The sequence below is a fragment of the Martes martes genome, assembly GCF_963455335.1.
Source record: "Martes martes genome assembly, chromosome: 1".
In the NCBI taxonomy this organism is placed as follows: Eukaryota; Metazoa; Chordata; class Mammalia; order Carnivora; family Mustelidae; genus Martes; species Martes martes.
In genome coordinates, this window is record NC_137888.1 from 194,066,682 (window position 1) to 194,085,807 (window position 19,126).

Genomic DNA, 19,126 nt, shown 5'->3' on the forward strand with positions numbered 1-19,126 from the left:
GCAACTCCTCCCAGCACTGCTGTACTTGGCGCTTTTTGAAAAGCTGACGGGAAATTTTGTCTGTTGGGGAAAACTGGGAAAGGATACAATTCCAGAGGAAAGGGGAACAGATGGGACAACCCCAGAGCCTTTTGCCTACTCATCACAATGTTCATCAAACTCCAGTACTCTGTCAGGTGATGGACTGAGAAACACAGGCCTGGCCCCTGCCTGCCCTCAGGAGGCCTCATGCCAAGCAGGCCAGCTGGCACATGAAGAGAAATCACGTGCACCAGAGATGTCACAAAGAAGTGCCTGATGCTATGGTAGGATGCAAAAGGTGATTCCAATCTCTAATGGGAAGAAGGATCTTCTTTCAACTGAGAGCAGAAGGAAGATGTATTAGTTTTCTAGAGCTGATATAACAAAAGTCCTACAAATTGGGTGGCTTAACAGGAAAGAACTCTTTCATAGTTCTGGAGAAAAGAAGTCTAAAATCAAGGTCTTGGCAGGGCCACACTCCTCTAAAGCTCTAGAGAAGAACACTTCCTCACCTCTTCTCAGCTTCTGCTGGTTCCTAGCAATCCTGGTGCTCCTTGACTTGTAGCTGCATCACCTCAGTCTCTGTCTCTGTTTTCCTTCTGTGTCTCTCCTCTCCTCTTATAAGGACATCATTCATACTGTATTTAGGGCCCACCCTAATTCACTGTGATCTCATCCCAACGTACCACCCCTATTTCCAAGTTAGGTCATATTCTGAGGCTCCAGGTGGACATAAATTTGGGGGGAGACACTTCTCAACCTACTGAAGATAGGTAGCACTTATAAAACAAAAATAAATGGTGGCCACAGGGTGAATAAGAATACCCCAGGCATAGAGAATGACATGTGTAAAGGTCCTGAGGTTGAGAAGATCATATCAAGTTCAAGGAACTAGAGAAATTCAGGTATGGCTGTGCATAGAGAATGTCTATACCAGAGGAAAGGACACTGAGGTGGCAGCAGGAACCATGAGACCCAGGCCCTTCCTGGTGAGGATTTGAGGTATACATGGAGTGGGGATGAAGACAGTACCTTGAGACATTTTTAGGCATAGCTGCCTAAGGTGGCAAAGGTCACACCTTGACTCAAGTCAGGACTAGATGGGCCCTGAGGGGCCATCTTGCCCAAACCTGACTCTAGGGTCAAAATCTTCAACACATAGCAGGGATTCTAGGCTCTCAGAGTTCAAAAGATTTTCCCGAGATTCCCAGTTGTGACTAGGACTTGTCTCCCAAGTCCCCACCCACTGTGCTTTTCCTTATATAGGCATTTCCATGAAGTTGTCCCATGAGAAGTTCTCTGGGTGTTAGCATGAGTTACATAAATAAAAAACTGGTTTCTGTGCCCCGCATGGGAAGACACCTAAGGGCCTTGAATCTGTTGACGTCATCTTGAATCTCTGCAACTGGATCCACAGAGGCAGCATTGAACAAGCTAACTGACCACTGAGCCCTTCCTTTTCCAATCTCACAACAAAACGTTTCAGGAGACAGACTTCAGGAAACCCTGTCCCAGGTGGTACTATCTCCCCTAGGACATATTGACTTTCCAGTGTATAATTTTTTGTAAACACAGATTTTTTTAAAAATTTATTTATTTTTATTTTTTTATAAACATATAATGTATTTTTATCTCCAGGGGTACAGGTCTGTGAATCGCCAGCTTTACACACTTCACAGCACTCACCATAGCACATACCCTCCCCAATGTCCATAACCCCACCCCCTTCTCCCGACCCCTCTCCCCCCAGCAACCCTCAGTTTGTTTTGTGAGATTAAGAGTCGCTTATGGTTTGTCTCCCTCCTGATCCCATCTTGTTTCATTTATTCTTCTCCTACCCCCCAACCCCCCATGTTGCATCTCCATTTCCTCATATCAGGGAGATCATATGGTAGTTAAACACAGATATTTTGAATGTGTCCAAGTAACTTCAAATCCCAGAGAAATAATAGTTGGCTCATCCTAAATCTTTCAGAACCGGGAAATCAACACTTAACCAGGAAGCACCTGCATGAGCTATATAATTTCTAGAATTGACAATATGCCTTTTTGGGATGCCACCAGGTTGGCTGGCATGAATCTCAAAATAAAAGGCACAATGCAGTCATTGGCTTGGGAAGACATGGAGGAAGCAGTAGAGAAAGGGAGCAGTAGAGAAAAGAAAGGGACCATAGCTCTATACTGTGTTTATGCCAGTTCCCCCCTTGGTCACTGAGTCCCACCAGACAGTAGCTGGTGATCAGCTTCCCAGAGAAGCAGTGGCTCTACAGAGGCTGGGCTGCTGCTACCAGTGACAGGTCAATAGATCTGGTAAACTTTGATCTACTGAGTGATTCATTCATTCAACAAATACATACAAATATGTAGGCTTGAAGATGGTAACAGAGTGATAGCCATATGACACTCTCCTGGGGCAGATATCCCAGCAAAGGACATGGGATTGAAAGCCTGATGGCTCAGGATTACAGGGAAGAGTTCCTATTTTATAGAGTAAGAACTGCCATGAGAACAAAGCATGGAAGAAGTGGTGAAAATATTAACACCATCAGCAACTCCCTCCCATCCCGCTGGTATGACTTGGTCGGTCGGTTAACCTCTTGGTCTGTTTCTTCATTGGCAAAATGCAGATTATAATGACTCCAGCTCTCAGGATCATGGTGAGGATTAAACCAGACAATGCTTGTGTAAGCATCCAGCACAGCGCTTAATAAATGGGGGCCACTATCAACTATCATCATCACGAGTATTAATATGACATTAATATTATCAGCACCACCAAAGACTCCCAAGGATGACACGCAAATAAAGAGAGCTTTGATAAGGCCTGACTAACCAATCCTGTAGAGCTCACAGGCCCTTTACTAATATTTTGTTGCTGTGGTGGTTGCTGGTGTTCAGAAGAGCCTCCCCAAAGTTTTCTGTCTGGTGAGACCTTTCAGTAATATAGATACTGAAAGGTAGACCAGTACCTCAGAAACTGGGTATCAGACCCACAATAGTCTCCTCCCATAAGTTACACTGTTCAATGGGATAGCTACAAGCCACATGTGGCAATTTAATTTTAGATTTAAATTAATTCAAGTTCAGTAAAATTCTCATTTTAGTTTCTCAGTCTCATCAGGCTCATCTCACATGCTCATGACCATATCAGACATTATAGACATAGAACACGACATCATCCAAAAGGCAGCACATGGAGGTGTTGCCACATGCCCCTAGGACCTACGGTGAGCCTGTGGAGGCCTAGGTAAATCTATACAGAAAGAGAAATCATCATGACAGGTATGCTACTACGCTGATGTTTACTAAAATTCCCTTTCCAGGAACTCCATCTTCCTACCTCCAGAAGCTGAGACTGTGCTGCTCCTTAATGATCTCCTAGCGTCTTCTATTTCCCCAATCTTAGCATGAAACACACTGTATCATCATGACCTGTTCACCTATCTCTGTCTCCCTGGTGGTTCTTGTTCCTTCCTTCAGGATCCCCTCCAGGCAAGGGGGAAATCCCTTCCTTTAGGATCCCCTCCGGGCAAGGCATAGTAATCCCGACCATTCCCCATGGTTTCAGATGGCTAAGCTTCCCACTGCACAGGCTCCCTCACTTGAGGAGGTGGGGGCATGGGACCCAGACCAGACTAATCCCCAGGACTTTCATCTGAGACAATGGGTCAGATGTTCTCTCTTCCTCTGCGACCATAATTGAAAACTAATCCTGCAAACACACAGCCATGTTCGCCATCACTAGGAGATCACCTGCCAGTGAAACATGGTCAGAACAGAGAAAAGTGGAGATGAATGGGGGGAGGAAATATTCACAATACAAATGACAATGCTGAACACTGGGACCCAGCTGGGTCTCAAAACAACACATTTCCTAGATTTCAAGTTACATGGGCCAATAAATGCATTCCTTGCCAGAGCTAGCTGGAATGGGAAGGAATGCATTTCTCCAAGAGCGGGAGCTGCATGAGGGCAGAGATCTTCACTGTTCAGTTTCACCATTTTCTCCTCTGGACCTCACATAGTGCTTGGATCAAAATAAGAACTCGGGACATACTTATGTGAGAATGAAGAACTATCCCTATCCCTTCTGTTTAAGGACATGCACCCTTACCACTGATTCACACTATTATACCACTCTAAACATGGAAGGAAGTATCCTGAAAATAAGAAATCCAAGCAAAAAATGTCCATGGATCACTCTTCTAATGATCATTTTATGTCCAAGAGACAAGAGGTGTGTTCTCTGTTCAGAATCAAGCACCGAATGAGCACAAGGCATTATCAGGGCAGTGAAACCCCTTAGGAGGGCAGTGACTCAGGTCTTTATTAATATAGAAAAGATACAAGAATTTTATAAAGTGAAAATTCTGCTACAAATATCATAAAAATGGGAAGCATTTCTCAGTCCACTGTTCTGACTGATAAAAAACCTTGTATATAAATTAAATTAGTCTCCCCTGTTACATACAACCTTCATGAAGATTCCTTTTGGTTATGGAGTGAAGTTTGTCACCCCACCCCCACTCCCCACTCCCAAAATTCATAGGTTGAAGACTAACATTACCCTATTTGGTGGTGTGAAGAGGTAGGGCCTTTTGGGAGATTATTAGGTTTAGATGAGGTTATGAAGATAGAGACCCCATGGTAGGATTAGAGCCCTTCTACAAAGAGTAAGAAATACCCGAGCTTCTACTCTCTACCATGTGGGGAGACAGGGAGAAGGTGGTCATCTGCAAGCCAGAAAGAGGGCTCTCACCGAGAACCAAATCCGCCAGCACCTTGATCTTAGACTTAGCAGCCCCCAGAACTATGACAGATGAATGTCTGTTGTTTCAACCATCCAGTCTCTGGTATTTTATTATGGCAGTCTGAGATGACTAATGCACCTTCTTATTTTCATTTTTTTTTTTTTCAAATTTCCTCATGACCATAGTTTGAGGACTTCCTGCTAATGGAGACAACAGATGATCTGTAGTTTCTTCTTATCAGTTCTACCTCGATCCAAATGCCCCCCATGGTAGGATGGTAAGAGTTCCCTGTGGCTTCCTCAATGGATCAGCCCCCTACCGCACTTGATTTTCAGCAACATCAGCATTGAATTTACTCTGTTGAGGGTATCAAAGCAGACTGCAATTTGGTGACACTGGAACTTTAATAGACCACTGTTTATTATAACATTATCTTTACCAGGATGCTTATCGTTTAAATTTCCGTGAGCTCCAGGAGGAACCACGCATGCCCTGCTGAACAAGGCTCTTGGGAAATGTTGAGTAATCTGGCAAAGCAGACACTTGGCAGGCAAGTCTCAGGGGACAGATGCTGTGTGCAGGGCAAACAGCTCCTCGAGGCGGAGGCTGACGGTCTCTGTGCCTCAAAGTGGGAAGACATCAGGTGCCTAGTCTTACTTAATGAAAACATAAAAGACTCCACTTAATTGCTCCAAGATTATGCAGGGCGTCTTTTCCTTCTTTTAGGTTGAGCTTGTTAATTTCTGCAGCTGTGATGTTGGCACGATTGTAGCCTCCAGTCCTGTTTTCACAACTTGTGAGCAAAATTAAAACTTCCTCTCTTAATTAAAATTCAAACCAAGCCAGAATTAAATTCTTATTGCAAAGCAGAGGCGTGGGGAGGCCTCAGAAGGAACACCTGCTCCAAAGGTATGAGGGACAAACTGACAGGCAAACCCATCTGAAGGTGCGACTGGTAGGCCCAAGGATGAGACCCTGACCCCAGTGGTGCTTTGGTCATCGCAATGTCTTCCTCCAAGGGCAGTCCGCTCCGGAGTGGGGAAACCCAAGTTCAAATTTTCCATTTCTTACACCTTGGGTTAGAATTTAATTCAGCCCAATGATGACTTGTTCTTTTCCACGGTAACGAAGACGACGACAAGAGGAATTTGTAGTAGTTTCATACTAATAAAAGCAAACCCTTGCCCAGAAAGATCAAATATGGTGCGTTTCACGCTCTAATGCCTCATTTTTAGTGGCAGCTCTATAAACTGCTCTATTGAGAAAGATGTGAAAACCATACGCAGATCTAAATGCCTGTGTGTGCGCGCGTGCGCAGGGCACGGCGCGTGTGCGCGTGCGCACTCTCCTGCGCATGTACACGTGCGCACTCTCCTGCGCACGTACACGCATGCGCATGCAGATGCCATGCTCCCATGCCTATCTGCACCCTGACAAGAGATTCAACTGATTTGAGTTTAATCTTTCATTTTCTCTTAACGGGAGGGAAAAATAATTTAACCCTGAGCACGAAAGAAAACTATCACAAGATCATTAATCTCCATCATAAGTCTCAAGGCAGGGATACTCACCTGGATACTGCCTGAAGAAGCCCTTTGCACTTCCAAAGTACTGCCATATGAGGGATGGGTCACGATCAAAGTTATCCACGAAAACTTTGTTTAGGGATTCGGACCAATAAACCCCGTTGACGATTGCTGGGTCTGAAAAGAAAGGGAAGACAAATGTTACAAACCAGAGTGAAAGAGAACCCTCCAGCATCCCTCAGAGCTGGCCGATACCAGCATGAGGTTCATCCTGCAGAAATCTGTGAAGAAAGGTGTAGCTTCCCCAATGTTCAGCTCCTGGGAACTCTATACATTGGCACTTCCTTATCCTGCCCAAGCCCCCACAGCCACCCAGGAGCCTTTATTCGTGACTCCTTACTTGAAAGACCCACCCCTGCCATTTGTAACTTTCAACCTTCCAGGGCACAGAGTTCTTGAGAAAGCAAAGAGAGGCCTTCTCAGCATTATTTTCCACCTTTTCTTCTCCTGAGTCAGAACCCAGCATTAAAAACTGGAAAAATGAAAAAAAAATTTTTTTTAATTAAAAAAAAAAAACTGGAAAAATGTGTTTTCTCTCACCGCGATGACCTCAGCCAATACTGTCCCATTCCAATCCTCTCCGCCTCTGACTTAAAAGTTTGCTTTTAAAAAAATTAAATAAGTAAATTGGAATTACATCACTACATCTCTCTACTTCTTTTGTTCAACGGAGGGTGAGCTCCAGGAGGGCAGGAACCATTTCCCTCGGTCTTCTCCTGTATCCCTTCGACCAGTACGTGGCAGAGATTCCAAACATTTATGGACGCATGAAGAGATGAATGGATGAATGGATGAAAACACAGGTTGTTCACCAGATTCCAGAAACTGTCTACTCTTCTCCCCTTTGATCCCCTGAACAAATCTTTCCTCATTCTTGGTAGCTGAAAGAGAACCCCTTGCCTTATGCCCATTGATAAGAATGAAGGGCAAAGACAAAGAAGGAAAATAAGCCTGTATTGTTTGCCTATTGGTTGAATGGATCACTAAGGACGCTTTATGATCATCCACCCTTTTTTTTTTAAAACTACTGGAGATCCTATTTCAAAATGATGCCACATAAAGCAACATTCTGTTAAGAGGGGAGATCATTACCCAGTCCCAGCATGATAAGAATGACAACAAGGTGAGCATGTTAATGATGAGGAAGAGGAGGGAGAGGAGCAGAAACCTTTACTGAGTCTTTCCTGTGGTGCAAGCACTGTGCTTAGCTCGCCTCCTGTCACCCCTACCGCAGCCCTCCAAGACAGGTTCCATTGCTGTCCTCCATACTTCACAGGTGGACACAGAGTACCAGGATGTTAGGTTCTTTCCTAAAAGCACCCACTCATCAATGACAAAGCTTCTGATCTGTGATTTGTAAAATAGGATAATAATACCCATCTTAAAGGGCTGTTTGGAAGGTTAAGCACATCTACAGAAGAGGACAAATGGCAAAAGGCCTTCACAGAGTCATCCGTGTAGCAATTCCATTCACCTGGATTCCAGCACCCTCACCATAATTCCCTGTGGGCTTCCACATCATAGCAATCCCACCACGGCATCTTTATTCCAAAGATTCCTCTATTCTACATGGGGGGAGGAGGGGTGAGGAGATGAAGACAGATTTGGTCACTCTAGTCCTCAAGTGGCATAGTAAATCAATACGCAAAATAATGCTGGAAATGTTCAAGTGCATTGGGTATAGTAACAAGGAAACTCACTGTTGGCCATGTACCCCATCCCTCTTCCACAGTGGCCTGCCCATTGCCAGCCTACTGCCCCACGATGCTCATCAGAAGTTGTATGAGACAGAGTCCACAAAATGGTGTCTGACCCACTGGACAGACATGATGTCTTGTATTGTCTTACCTCTAGCCTGACTATTCTTTTAGATCACTTACCCGGATTCCATAGACCAGTGGGATTCTGACTCTTATTTCAAAGGTAAGTGCTCAAACTCTTATAAACTATAATAAACCACATCTTTGGCTGGGAGAGTGAAAATAACCAATTCAACCCTTGACCACAAAGTAATTTTGAGAAAGATTTTATCCTCACAATCCTGGAAAATGGAACCCTTTATTGTTCCTGTGCAAGCTTGAAAATAATTATTGTGACTCACTCGTTGCTTCAAAATCCACTTAAATTAATCCACAAAGAGGTAAATACAATAATGACACTGAAAACTCCATGGTTCTTGCCTCCTCCATCAATGGCCTCAATTATGTTGCCATCATATAAAAACTTTCCACAATTAGAAGCAAAAATTCCATTTTACTCACTCACTGTCTCAACATGTTAAGGAGTCAAAAAACAGTTTCTAGTTAGAGCATTTATTTTCTTGACTGTGGTTTCTTTGGGGGTAATAAAAGGCTACCCATGCCCTCAGGTGGTCCTAGAAACCTAAGACTGCCCCTTGGGGGACTGTGAGCTCCTTCAGAAATGCAAAAAGAATGGTAATGGTCAGAGGATTATTTCACCAATCATTTGGACACTAAATCTCCCTCTGAAATTATGCCTTTTAAGGAAAAGGGGCTTTGATCTTCCCAGGGCATGGTGAACAAAGGAAGTAGAATCACTAAAAATACATGGCCTAGTTAAAATGAGGGCTGTGTGACACACACCTATTTGATCAGTTATTTGAGATAACACGTCCTCTAGTTCATGAGGTTATCACAGTGTGTTGCTTTCACAATTTTGCTTAGCAAGCCATTTTAATAAAATGGAAAATCCTGAATTGCTGTTGATTATTAGTCCTCTAAGGGATGAAAAAAAGAGGAGCACTGAGGTGGCTCAGTCAGTCAAGTGGCCGACTCCTCACTTCGGCTCAGATCATGACCCCAGGGTCCTGAGACGGAGTCCCTCTGGAAGGCTCCGTGCTCAGCCGGGAGTCTGCTTGAGATTCTCTCTCCCTCTCCCTCTGCTCCTCTCCCTGCTCACGTATTCTCTCTCTCTCTAAAATAAATAAACCTTTTAAAGAGAGAGAGAGAGAGAGAGATGAAAAAGAGAAACAGGAAAATGCTAACCCTATAAAATGAGCACTTCATCTAAATATCTGGGTTTTTAAAGAAGTTAAAAATCATTTTCCCAACGTGGTTGAGAGAAAGCAGAAATGACATGTCCAAAGGCTCAGTGCTTCGCATCACACCGCGAGGCCAGGCCCCCAGTTCCTTCCACTCTCTACTGTGGGGGAGGTGAACAGGACATTGGACCAGCACCCCGGCAGCACGTTCCCTCTGTGGCTGCTGAGCAGATGTGCTTTCTTAAGGTCACTTGCAGAAACAACAGCATCCTCCTAAACAGCAAGTTTGCCTTTTTCCTTGGTTGTGTTTTGTGTCAAACTTTTTTTTTTTTAAAGATTTTATCTATTTATTTGACAGACAGAGATCACAAGTAGGCAGAGAGGTAGGCAGAGAGAGAGGGGGAAGCAGGCTCCCCGCTGAGCAGAGAGCCCGACTCGGGGCTCGATCCCAGGACCCTGGGATCATGACCCGAGCCGAAGGCAGAGGCCCCAACCCACTGAGCCACCTGTGTCAAACTTCGTTTAAAAGCGCCGCTCCCCCGCTGCCTCATGTAGCGTTCTTTAGGAGTCTTAGACTAATCTGAGCTTTGGGTCCACTTCTACTCCTAATCTGCTTAGGGGGTCAATGTACTGTATGAGCTTTCTGTGGCTGCTATAATAAATTATCACACGCTCGGTGACTCAAAACAACAGAAATTTATTCAGGAGGCCAGAAGTTCAAAATCAAGTTATTGGCAGGATGGGTTCCTTCTGTGGGCTCTGAAGGAGACTCTGTTCCAAGCCTCTCTCCTGGCCTCTGGTGGTCACCAGCAACCATTAGTTTTTCTTGCATTGGAGATACAATCCCTCCAGTTTCTTCCTCCATCTATATGTGGCCTTCCTCTGTGTACCTCTGTGTCATATCTTCTTTTCTTTAAAGAAATCGGTCCCTGGGTTTAGGGTTCACCCTAAATCCAAGATGATCTCATCTCAAAATCTCTAACTTCATTATATCTGCGAGACACTACGTCCAAATAAAGTCACATCTACAGGATGAACTAGAGGTTAGGAGTTGGGCATATCTTCTGGGGCCACCATTAGACCCTCTCCATGTGTTCATACTCCCTTAATGATGCTACATAACCATATACCCATATTTTGTGGTTTGTATGTATTCTTTTTAAAATCTGAGTTTAATAGACTGTATGCCTTTTTCTTAGTGAAGGATGTTTAAAGGCCTTTTAATGGAAACCATTTGGATCCTCATGTCTGCATTGTAATTTTATGAGCTTACCATTCTCCCCAGTCTCTGTCAATGGGTCCTACCTTCAATGCTCTCACTTGGGTTAAAACCATTTCCCTGAATGCTCAGTGTATGTCAATGCCCAGTGATCTCTGCTCAGTAAAGTGAACTCCAAGTCAGTTGGCCATTTCCTCCAACGTCTCTGTCCCTTCAGCACCAACTTATTATTCATGGTGGTCAAATGAGGTTCAGGAATAGCACTTCTGCTTTCTGCTTCCTCTACCTTCTGAGACATTAAATTACCTCTGACGCCAGTCAGAGATTTATCAGATGTTCAGCTTTTAGTAGAACAGACGACTAGCAGATGTTTAGAGACCAAAGTCCCACACCACCTTTGTGATCAATTTGCAATTTGTATCTGAAAAGCAGCTCACACGTGTCTGCTTTGTCTTTACGATGTATCCTACAACCCACCCCAAAATCACACTTATCATTCCCTTCTTTTATTTCCACCCGAGGAACTGCTCTCACCTGTGCTTCCCCATCCCCCAACAAGTTTGCATTTTGCTACATGGGGGTTGTCTGATGTTACAGAAGGCTGATGTTCTCTCTGCACACTCCCCTGCACACTCACACACCTTTCCATTTCAGTTCTGTATCTTTGGATGAGCAGCCCCTTTTGTCATCCGAAGGCCCATCCTCCTGAGTCAATCAGCTCTTTGGGTTGAAGCAAATTAATGGACGTAAAGCACTTAGCACTGCAATTGGCACATCCAAAAATGGTCTATAAACATGGCCATTACTTACGCCGTGCACGAGCAAATAAATAAATAAGGTCCCAAGAAGAGCTCCCCACTTCTTCCATCCCTGTTCTCTGCAGCAAGAATCCCTGGGCAGCACCCTGATCATGCAGAACACCAGTCTGAAATGCAGGCTTTGGAGTTGGGAGTCTGGGATATGAGACCTCACTTAGCTAGTATTAGTTAGTGGCCCTGGGCTTGTAACTTACCTTCACAAACCCCAGTGTCTTTATTGGCAGAAGGGGAATCAGAGCAGCTCTTGCTCAAAGACTTCTGAGACAAGGCTCAACTGAGGGTGCTCAACTGCGAGAGGGCTCCATTACCGTCAGCAGGCACACCACTAGTCACAGCTCTGGGGTGAGTCCCCAACTCCCCACCCAGGGCAGTTCAGCTGTCCCAGGACTATCCAGGTGAGACTTCAACCTATGCCACTTTGTCCCTTGCTTCAATTATCAGGGCAAGATCCTCTTGATGACTCCAGCATTCATTTGTTCATGCAATGAACAAGCACTGAGCACCTCCTACATCAGGCATCTAGCAGTGAACCAGACAGACCATGACGCTGACAGTTCAGTCTGAGGAGGGTGACAGTGGGCAAATAAATGAGGACTCCAGATGGAAATGATTGTGATGAAGAAAATAAAAAAAGGAAGGGGAAGGGGAGTTACTCTAATCGGGTGGTCCAAGACGACCACTTTGAGGACAAACCTGGATGCTGAGAAGGTGTCAGTTCAAAAACACACTGGCTGGCAAAAGCTTCAAGGCAGAGTAGCAAGTGCAAAGGCCCTGAGGCAGGAAGAAACCTGGGTCCTGGGGAACCAGCAAGGCAATGAGTGCCCCTGGAGCCCCATAAGCAAGGGGACAACGTTCCAGGTGCAGCTGGCAAGATGGGCAGGCCATGGTGAAAGTCTCAGCAGATGGACAGTTTCCTGTCAGGCATATGTTTTCCAGCAGACATAATCTGTGCTCTGCCAATGCCAAGGCCCACCACATTTTTATTCATGGTTCAAAAATCAAATTTCTTATCTTCTGAAATCTACAGCCATCATAGCCTACTTCCTTCGAGCAGCCAGGATTTTTATGGATGCCTTGGCACTTGAGTTTCTCCTCCAGACCTTAGTCCCCAGATAGGCATGCCATCTTTATTCTCAATATCATTTATTGTCCAGTGAATGAGCAGCACTGCATTAGTTTAAACTTGACATTTTCTAACACAAAATACAGGTCCTTTCTAGTGAATTTGAGTGTCCACAAATAATTACAGGCTAATATAGAATTACAAACTACTGTTCACCCCAAAACCATTGTTTGAAGGGTCTGAATTCACGTTCAATGGGGTTTCTGAAGTTGGCCCTTGTAAAAAGGGTTATTTCCTGCCTAGAACAAGCTGGAGGAAGGGTCTCAGGATTTCCTAAAGGTCTTTGAAGATGTGTGTCTCCTGGATGTGACATTACAACAGGCACAGGGAGGGCTGGGTATACAGAGCCCACACAGGAGCCTTGCCCAGTGCTGTACATTGGACCCCATACAAGAGGAGAATGGCTGCATAGTCTTCATGTCTCCCATTTCAGCAAGTAAGTGACATCTCTCTCATTCATTCTAAATAGATCATAGATTAAATAATGACTATTTTTGATGCTAATTATCAAGCACTTATATATATTGGAAAATAGCCATTAATGTGTGTTGAATTATAAAATAGATTTATTTGCCAAACATTTCCCCTTCCTCTAAACTTAGTGACGTGCTAGATATTAAATGCAGGTTGCTCTTCACAAAGCTGGAGCCAACTGCTGGAAACTCCAAAACCAAAGGGATGAGGGGGATTGATGGTCCGATGCTGAGCCACCCTGCATGGCTCTGAAGAGCTAAAGGAAAGGAAAACACATCTACCACTCTGGCAAACGCCAGAAGGTGCTCTAGACTCCCTCAGACTGTCGTCTCCATGTGCTAGATATCAGGGTTAATTCTCTACAGGGATTTCACATCAGTGACTCCACTTGTTTTTTGATTTTGCTTGTTTTGCCTTAAATCTATCCGCTTTAACTAGCCCTTCTCTTTTAACATATTTTAATTTTTTTTAATTATATCTTTTGTGAGCTACCGGAGGAAGGTGGTACTGGAGAAGACATATTCTTTTTTTTTTTTTTAAAGATTTTATTTATTTACTCGACAGAGATCACAAGTAGGCAGAGAAGCAGGCACAGAGAGAGAGGAGGAAGCAGGCTCCCTGCCGAGCAGAGAGCCCGATGCGGGGCTCCATCCCAAGACCCTGGGATCATGACCTGAGCCGAAGGCAGAGGCTTTAACCCACTGAGCCACCCAGGCGCCCCGACATATTCTTAATAGTAAATGACTGCCTTAATAACATTGCTATGTGAAATAATTGTCTAAAGATTTTATTTGTTTATTTGACAGAGAGAGAGATCACAAGTAGGCAGAGAGGCAGGCAGAGAGAGGGGGGGAAGCAGGCTCCCTGCTGAGCAGAGAGCCCGATGTGGGGCTCTATCCCAGGACCCTGAGATCATGACCTGAGCTGAAGGCAGAGGCTTAACCCATTGAGCCACCCAGGTGCTCCTTAACATATTTTAAATTTTGTGGTGAAACTCTCATTTCTTCCTCCTTGTCACTCCTTATCCTTCTGGAATAAACCATTCCCAAGTCTTTGTTGGAGATGGTAAGAAGAGGAAAATTATATGATAGAAATCAAAGTATCACGATGATGACAACAGCAGCAGAGGTTGCCATTTCTGGAACATTTGCAATGTGTCATGTCCCAGGCAGGACAGCCACAAATTACCCCTCCTACCCCATTTTCCACCTGTGGAAACCGACTGACCCTCAGAGCACCAGAGTCCATTTCCCCAGTACATCGCCTTGTCCAAGGGAGAGACTAGCTAAGTTCCTTGTCTAAACTGTTAAGTGAAGGAAGACTTGCACAGAGGCCTTGAACTTCATTTACTGCCTACCAGACAGTCGTAGAGGGTGGGAGAAAGGGGAAGCATGGAACTCCTGCTCTAGACACCAGGTAATCTGTGGCTCGCCACAGGCTGCCTGTCCCCAGAGGTCAGCAAATGAATGCAGTGGGTGGTCCCTGGAGAAAGTGGCCGGGACCAGGGTGTCTTCCTGCCCAGACATAGCATCTCTGCACCTCATGCTCATAGCATCTCTGCACCTCATGCTCACCGGTGCATGAGCTGAAGAGGACAAGGTGAATGAGAGAAGGTGGTGCTGGGGGCCAATTCGGAGCCCTCTATAAGAGCCCCCTAACCATCCACCTTGGGTTCTCTGTTGCCCAGCCACCAGGAAGGGTCTTCGGTCACCATCAACATTTGGATTTGGGGTCTGCTCACAGAGGAGGCACTTACAAGACATAAAATCTTGGATAAGACACTGTAAAGTGAAGACAAGCACATCTCAAGGGACTTCTGATTCTAAAGCAGCATTTTCTTATAGATCACAGTTAAGCTGGTGTTGACTAATTCAAAAGCCCTCCTTTGCTGGGTATGTAAGAGATTATTTTCCCACCAACCGAATCTCCCTTCAGGTCTCTAACAAAAAGCTGAAGAACCAGAGCCTCATTCCTTCCTGAGGATTTGCTCTGGTTGGAAAGGGAACAAGCCTCATGGTTGGCAGGTTCAGAGATGAGGTCAGCACAGAGTTACCCTTTTTCCACCAGAAAGTACTAGAACAACACCAGCCTTGCAAGACCCTCACAGCAGCTCTCCGGAACTCAGCATCTCGCTCAAAAATCCGTGCCACAGAACACGGCCTGATCACTCAGCCTGCTCTGGAAGCATCGGCAGTTACTGCTAACCCACCATGCAGAGACTGCACCCCACTGCCTGGTGCCCCATGACGCTCTGTTCTGGCCCAGGATCCCTTTTCAAATCCACTTCCTGTCCAGCCACTGACATCCACTGACATCTGCTCCCTGGTCAAGCTCACTGAGGCTTCTCCTTTCTTCTAATTATTCCACTTGTAGTAGCTAGTTCTAACATTGGACAAGCTGGCTAAAGGGTAGAAATCATGCACTAGGTATAGCATGGCTGCATTCATTCATTCATTCAGAAAATATCTGCTGACTGCCCAGGCATTATGCTAGGATTTGGGGATAAAGCAGTGGGCAAAACCAGTCATGGCCTTTAACCCAATGATGCATACAAACCAGTGCGGGAAGCAGAGAAATCAATAATTGTCTCATTATGGATGAAATTACAGTCATGATTAGTATAGGAAGGAGCAAAGCACCATGTTAGGAAAGGTGCTCTTAGGGAAGGTCCTGCTAGCACCAATTTGGTGGAGCTGGAATCTTCAGAATGAATAGGCATTCAGAGGGAGAGGGGCAAGGTGATGCTGGGATTGTCAGCTGCAAGTTGAAACACCCACAATGGGTGGGAGGAGTCAGGGCTAGCGGACCCGGCTGGGCCTTGAAGACCCCAGTCTGCAGTCTGCTGTGGATCTCAAGAACAGTGGTGGTCCCTGGCGGGTTTGAAGAGAGGGTGGTAATACCTTGCCTTCTGGAGACCGACCAAGCGGGGGCCGGTGAGCGAGGGTGAAATGAGTGCGTAGAGGCTCCTGCTGTCATTCAAGGGGGTCATAACGGGGCCTGCAATAGGATGGCCGTGAGAGAAAGCCCGTGGTATGGACCCAGAACGAGCTCAGCAAACATGCGAGGGCCAGGTTTCGAGCTCTGACAGCCAAGCCCGGAACCCTCTTCTTCATCATCCCAGGATCCCTGCGGGGCGTGGCCAACAGCAGAGAGCCCCGACAACAGTCCTCCTGAGCGCAGTGGCAGGAGGGAGTCGCCCGAGGGGAGCTGGCATGCTCCTCAGATCGCGCACAAACGGGAGACTCTATTGACGGCAACAGAGAAAAGCGTGTCCCCAGATAACCAGCCTGTCACAGATTTGCTAACACTGAAAAGTCCTCAGCACATACATCCCTGCCAGCCATCCTTGCAGGACGCCTCTCACTGATAGAAGTTATTCATAAGCGGCACCAAAGAATGGCAACCGTAAGAACAGGAAATCCTCGCCCCCACATCTGGGTATGGCACACCCTCAGCGAGGCTTTCCCTCTGGGTGCTGCTAAGCGTCCACAGGGGCCAGCTGCCTTCCACCCTCATTCTCCAGCACATTCACAGCTCCTGGGAGTGCCTGGGCTCCTTCCAAAAGATGAGCCAACACGTCTAGTGACGGGAGGCCACACAGCCTTGAGGGACTGAGGTGTTCCGTAGGGGAGGGCGGGGCAGGGGATTGTGGGACTCAGAGCCACCCTGCCCTGGGCCTCTGCCCCAAACACACTCCTCTTCAAAGGAAAGCCAAATGAAATCTCACCCGTTTCGTCAATAAGCCCTTAAAAATATTTAGGGTATGTGAAGCCTTGTCCTGTGTTCCAGGGAGGGCAGTGGGGACAGAAAGAAACAATTCTGGAGAAAACTGATATTATGACAAGTCACACGCAATAAAGGACAAGACCCAGGTAGAGATGAGAGAGCCATCATCATTCAGTAAGAACCGGTCCCTGATAGTCACTCAGAAAGTCTCCTCTCATTTTAACCTTTTAGAAGAGAGAACAAAATTTAAACATTCCTTCCTTCCATCTTCTGGACAGGCCTGGCTCCCAGGAAAATATGATTTTGTGAGCCTGCCATCTACACTGATGCTATCAGCTTTTTATTGATATTTAATATAAACAGAAGCCCGAGGCCAGCAGGTACCCTGACAGGGTCTGAAATATAATTGCCAGGGAACCACACAAATGCGTGTAGCAATTAAGGAGCTGTCAGGGATACTGCTGGGGCAGACACAGAGCTGCAGGCTGGAGGAAGTGGGGGGAGCATGCGAGCAGGGAAGCAGAGGGAGCAGAGGGCTGGGGGAGGGCAGTGGGGCAGCAGGCTCGCACATCCCTCCTGCAGAGAGCCCAGAAATCCCACGCAGGGAGATAAGGGGATTATGGACATTTACAAGCAGAAATGCAGCTGAGCTGCACTTGGATGTTTGTTTTCAACCCATGGAGACCAAGTAAGAGTAGGCTCTCCTGTCTCTGCTGTGGGCTTTATACTGAAGACACAACACGCCGCCTTGAGTCTGGCTTGGGTAGGGGGGCACCAGGGCAGGGCATGGGAAGGAATCTGTATTCTGCACTGCACTGCTTTTAAGGACTGTCACAGTGGTAGGAGCCTGAAAAACTGGCTGTGGGTAAGAAAGATGGGATGCATAGGGATGAAAGGTGAGTTGTGAGTGAGGAAGAAGGAAAGATGGGTCAGCAGGAGGGCTGGGGTCAGCAGAAGGGGGATCCAAGGTGAGCCTCGGGAAGGACCAAGGAAGGACTTTGTGTTAGTTCCCACTGCTGTTACTTATTTCACAGGCGACACAGTGGTGGTGGGATGGGGATGGTCATGGGGAAGGAGCTACAGACACAATCTCTAGTCATCTAGAGGTCTTGGTTTGTAACCAGAAGACCTGGGGTGAGGAAGGGGGTGGTGCCTAATGAATGGCCTGGGTTTGGGGATCCGAAGGACCAGGTTTAGTAATAGAATCATTTGTGTCATCATTTGCTTTTAAATTCTGATGAGAGGAGAACACCTTTTCAAATGGAACGCTACTGCCAGAGATCTGGGTGTGCTCTCCTCTTTCCGGAACCACAGTTGAAAAGGGGTTCATGCCTTGCCCACACCCCCTCCCAACACAAATGTGTACGCACACACACACACACACACACACAGACACCACAACCCATCCTAGGCAAGTGCTTTCAGGTAGAACACGAAGAAATTTATAAAGACTTTAGTAGTTATGTATTTCATGATGTTAGAGAATTTTAACCAACGCACGGAACAATGGGTACTCAGATCATTGCTCAGGATGAGGCTATTTTTATTTAGGTAGAAATAAAGAGTCATTTTAAAGGAAAGCATGAAGGTAACATACAGGTGTTGGGCAGAATCAGGTGACATCACGAGTGTGGCCTGTGAGCTACAGGGGCTGGGAAAATGCATCCCAGTGGCTCGGCAGAGCAATGTCCGTGCCATCCCCTCCCACAGCTTCCCATGCCGGAAACTCACCTCCAAGTCTTGACAGTGTGTGGGACGACAGGGAACAAACGCATCCGTTCCTTGTACAAAGAAAATTGTGTTTTTTCTTCAATAAAAGATAAATACATCCTCTATGTATCCCTGCTCTGAAACTGACCAGTTCCTGAAGCTATTGAGACCCAAGAATATAAAAAGGTAAATGTGGTCCCATCACAAAGGGCATTTCTAGGTCTGCGCCCTGAGAGCATGAAAGCAGGACTCAGAAGTCACCTGAGAAAGTCCAAGAAGAAGTCCCAAGAAGCAGATCATGTTCTCCGCTAGTAAACTGCAGGAAGATCTGCCCCCTCCCAGAGCCCCTGGGAGGAAGCCAATTTCATGCCAAGGTGGTTTTGACAGATATGGCACCAGGGGGCTGGCTTCAGAGTGCCAGAACATTATAGGAATTTGCTTCTGATGCCCAATTTCACGTGAAGATCTGTAGGTCGTAAACTCCCTGGTCTCTACTACTGGAAGTTCACGCTACTCCTGAAGATCGTGATGCACCCTGAGAAGGATGCCAGATGCCAGTCACGCTGACCAAGCACTATTAACAATAAGCTTCCAGCTGTCTTTCCACGAGGTCACGTTCATCCTGCAAATACTTCCGTCAACTATTTTTTGCTGAACAATAGCATTTAGACCCAATTAATTGAGACCAAATGATTGA

At 46.0% G+C, this 19,126-nt stretch overlaps 1 protein-coding gene across 1 annotated transcript in view; it reads right to left on the minus strand.

Moving 5' to 3' along the window:
* Positions 1 to 19,126, minus strand: part of CACNA2D3 (calcium voltage-gated channel auxiliary subunit alpha2delta 3) — an 866,841-nt gene that overhangs the window by 465,901 nt on the left and 381,814 nt on the right. Inside the window, exon 6 of the mRNA XM_080820180.1 lies at positions 6,344 to 6,475. Coding sequence (XP_080676306.1) covers positions 6,344 to 6,475 — 132 coding nt within the window. The remainder of the gene's footprint in view (positions 1 to 6,343; positions 6,476 to 19,126) is intronic.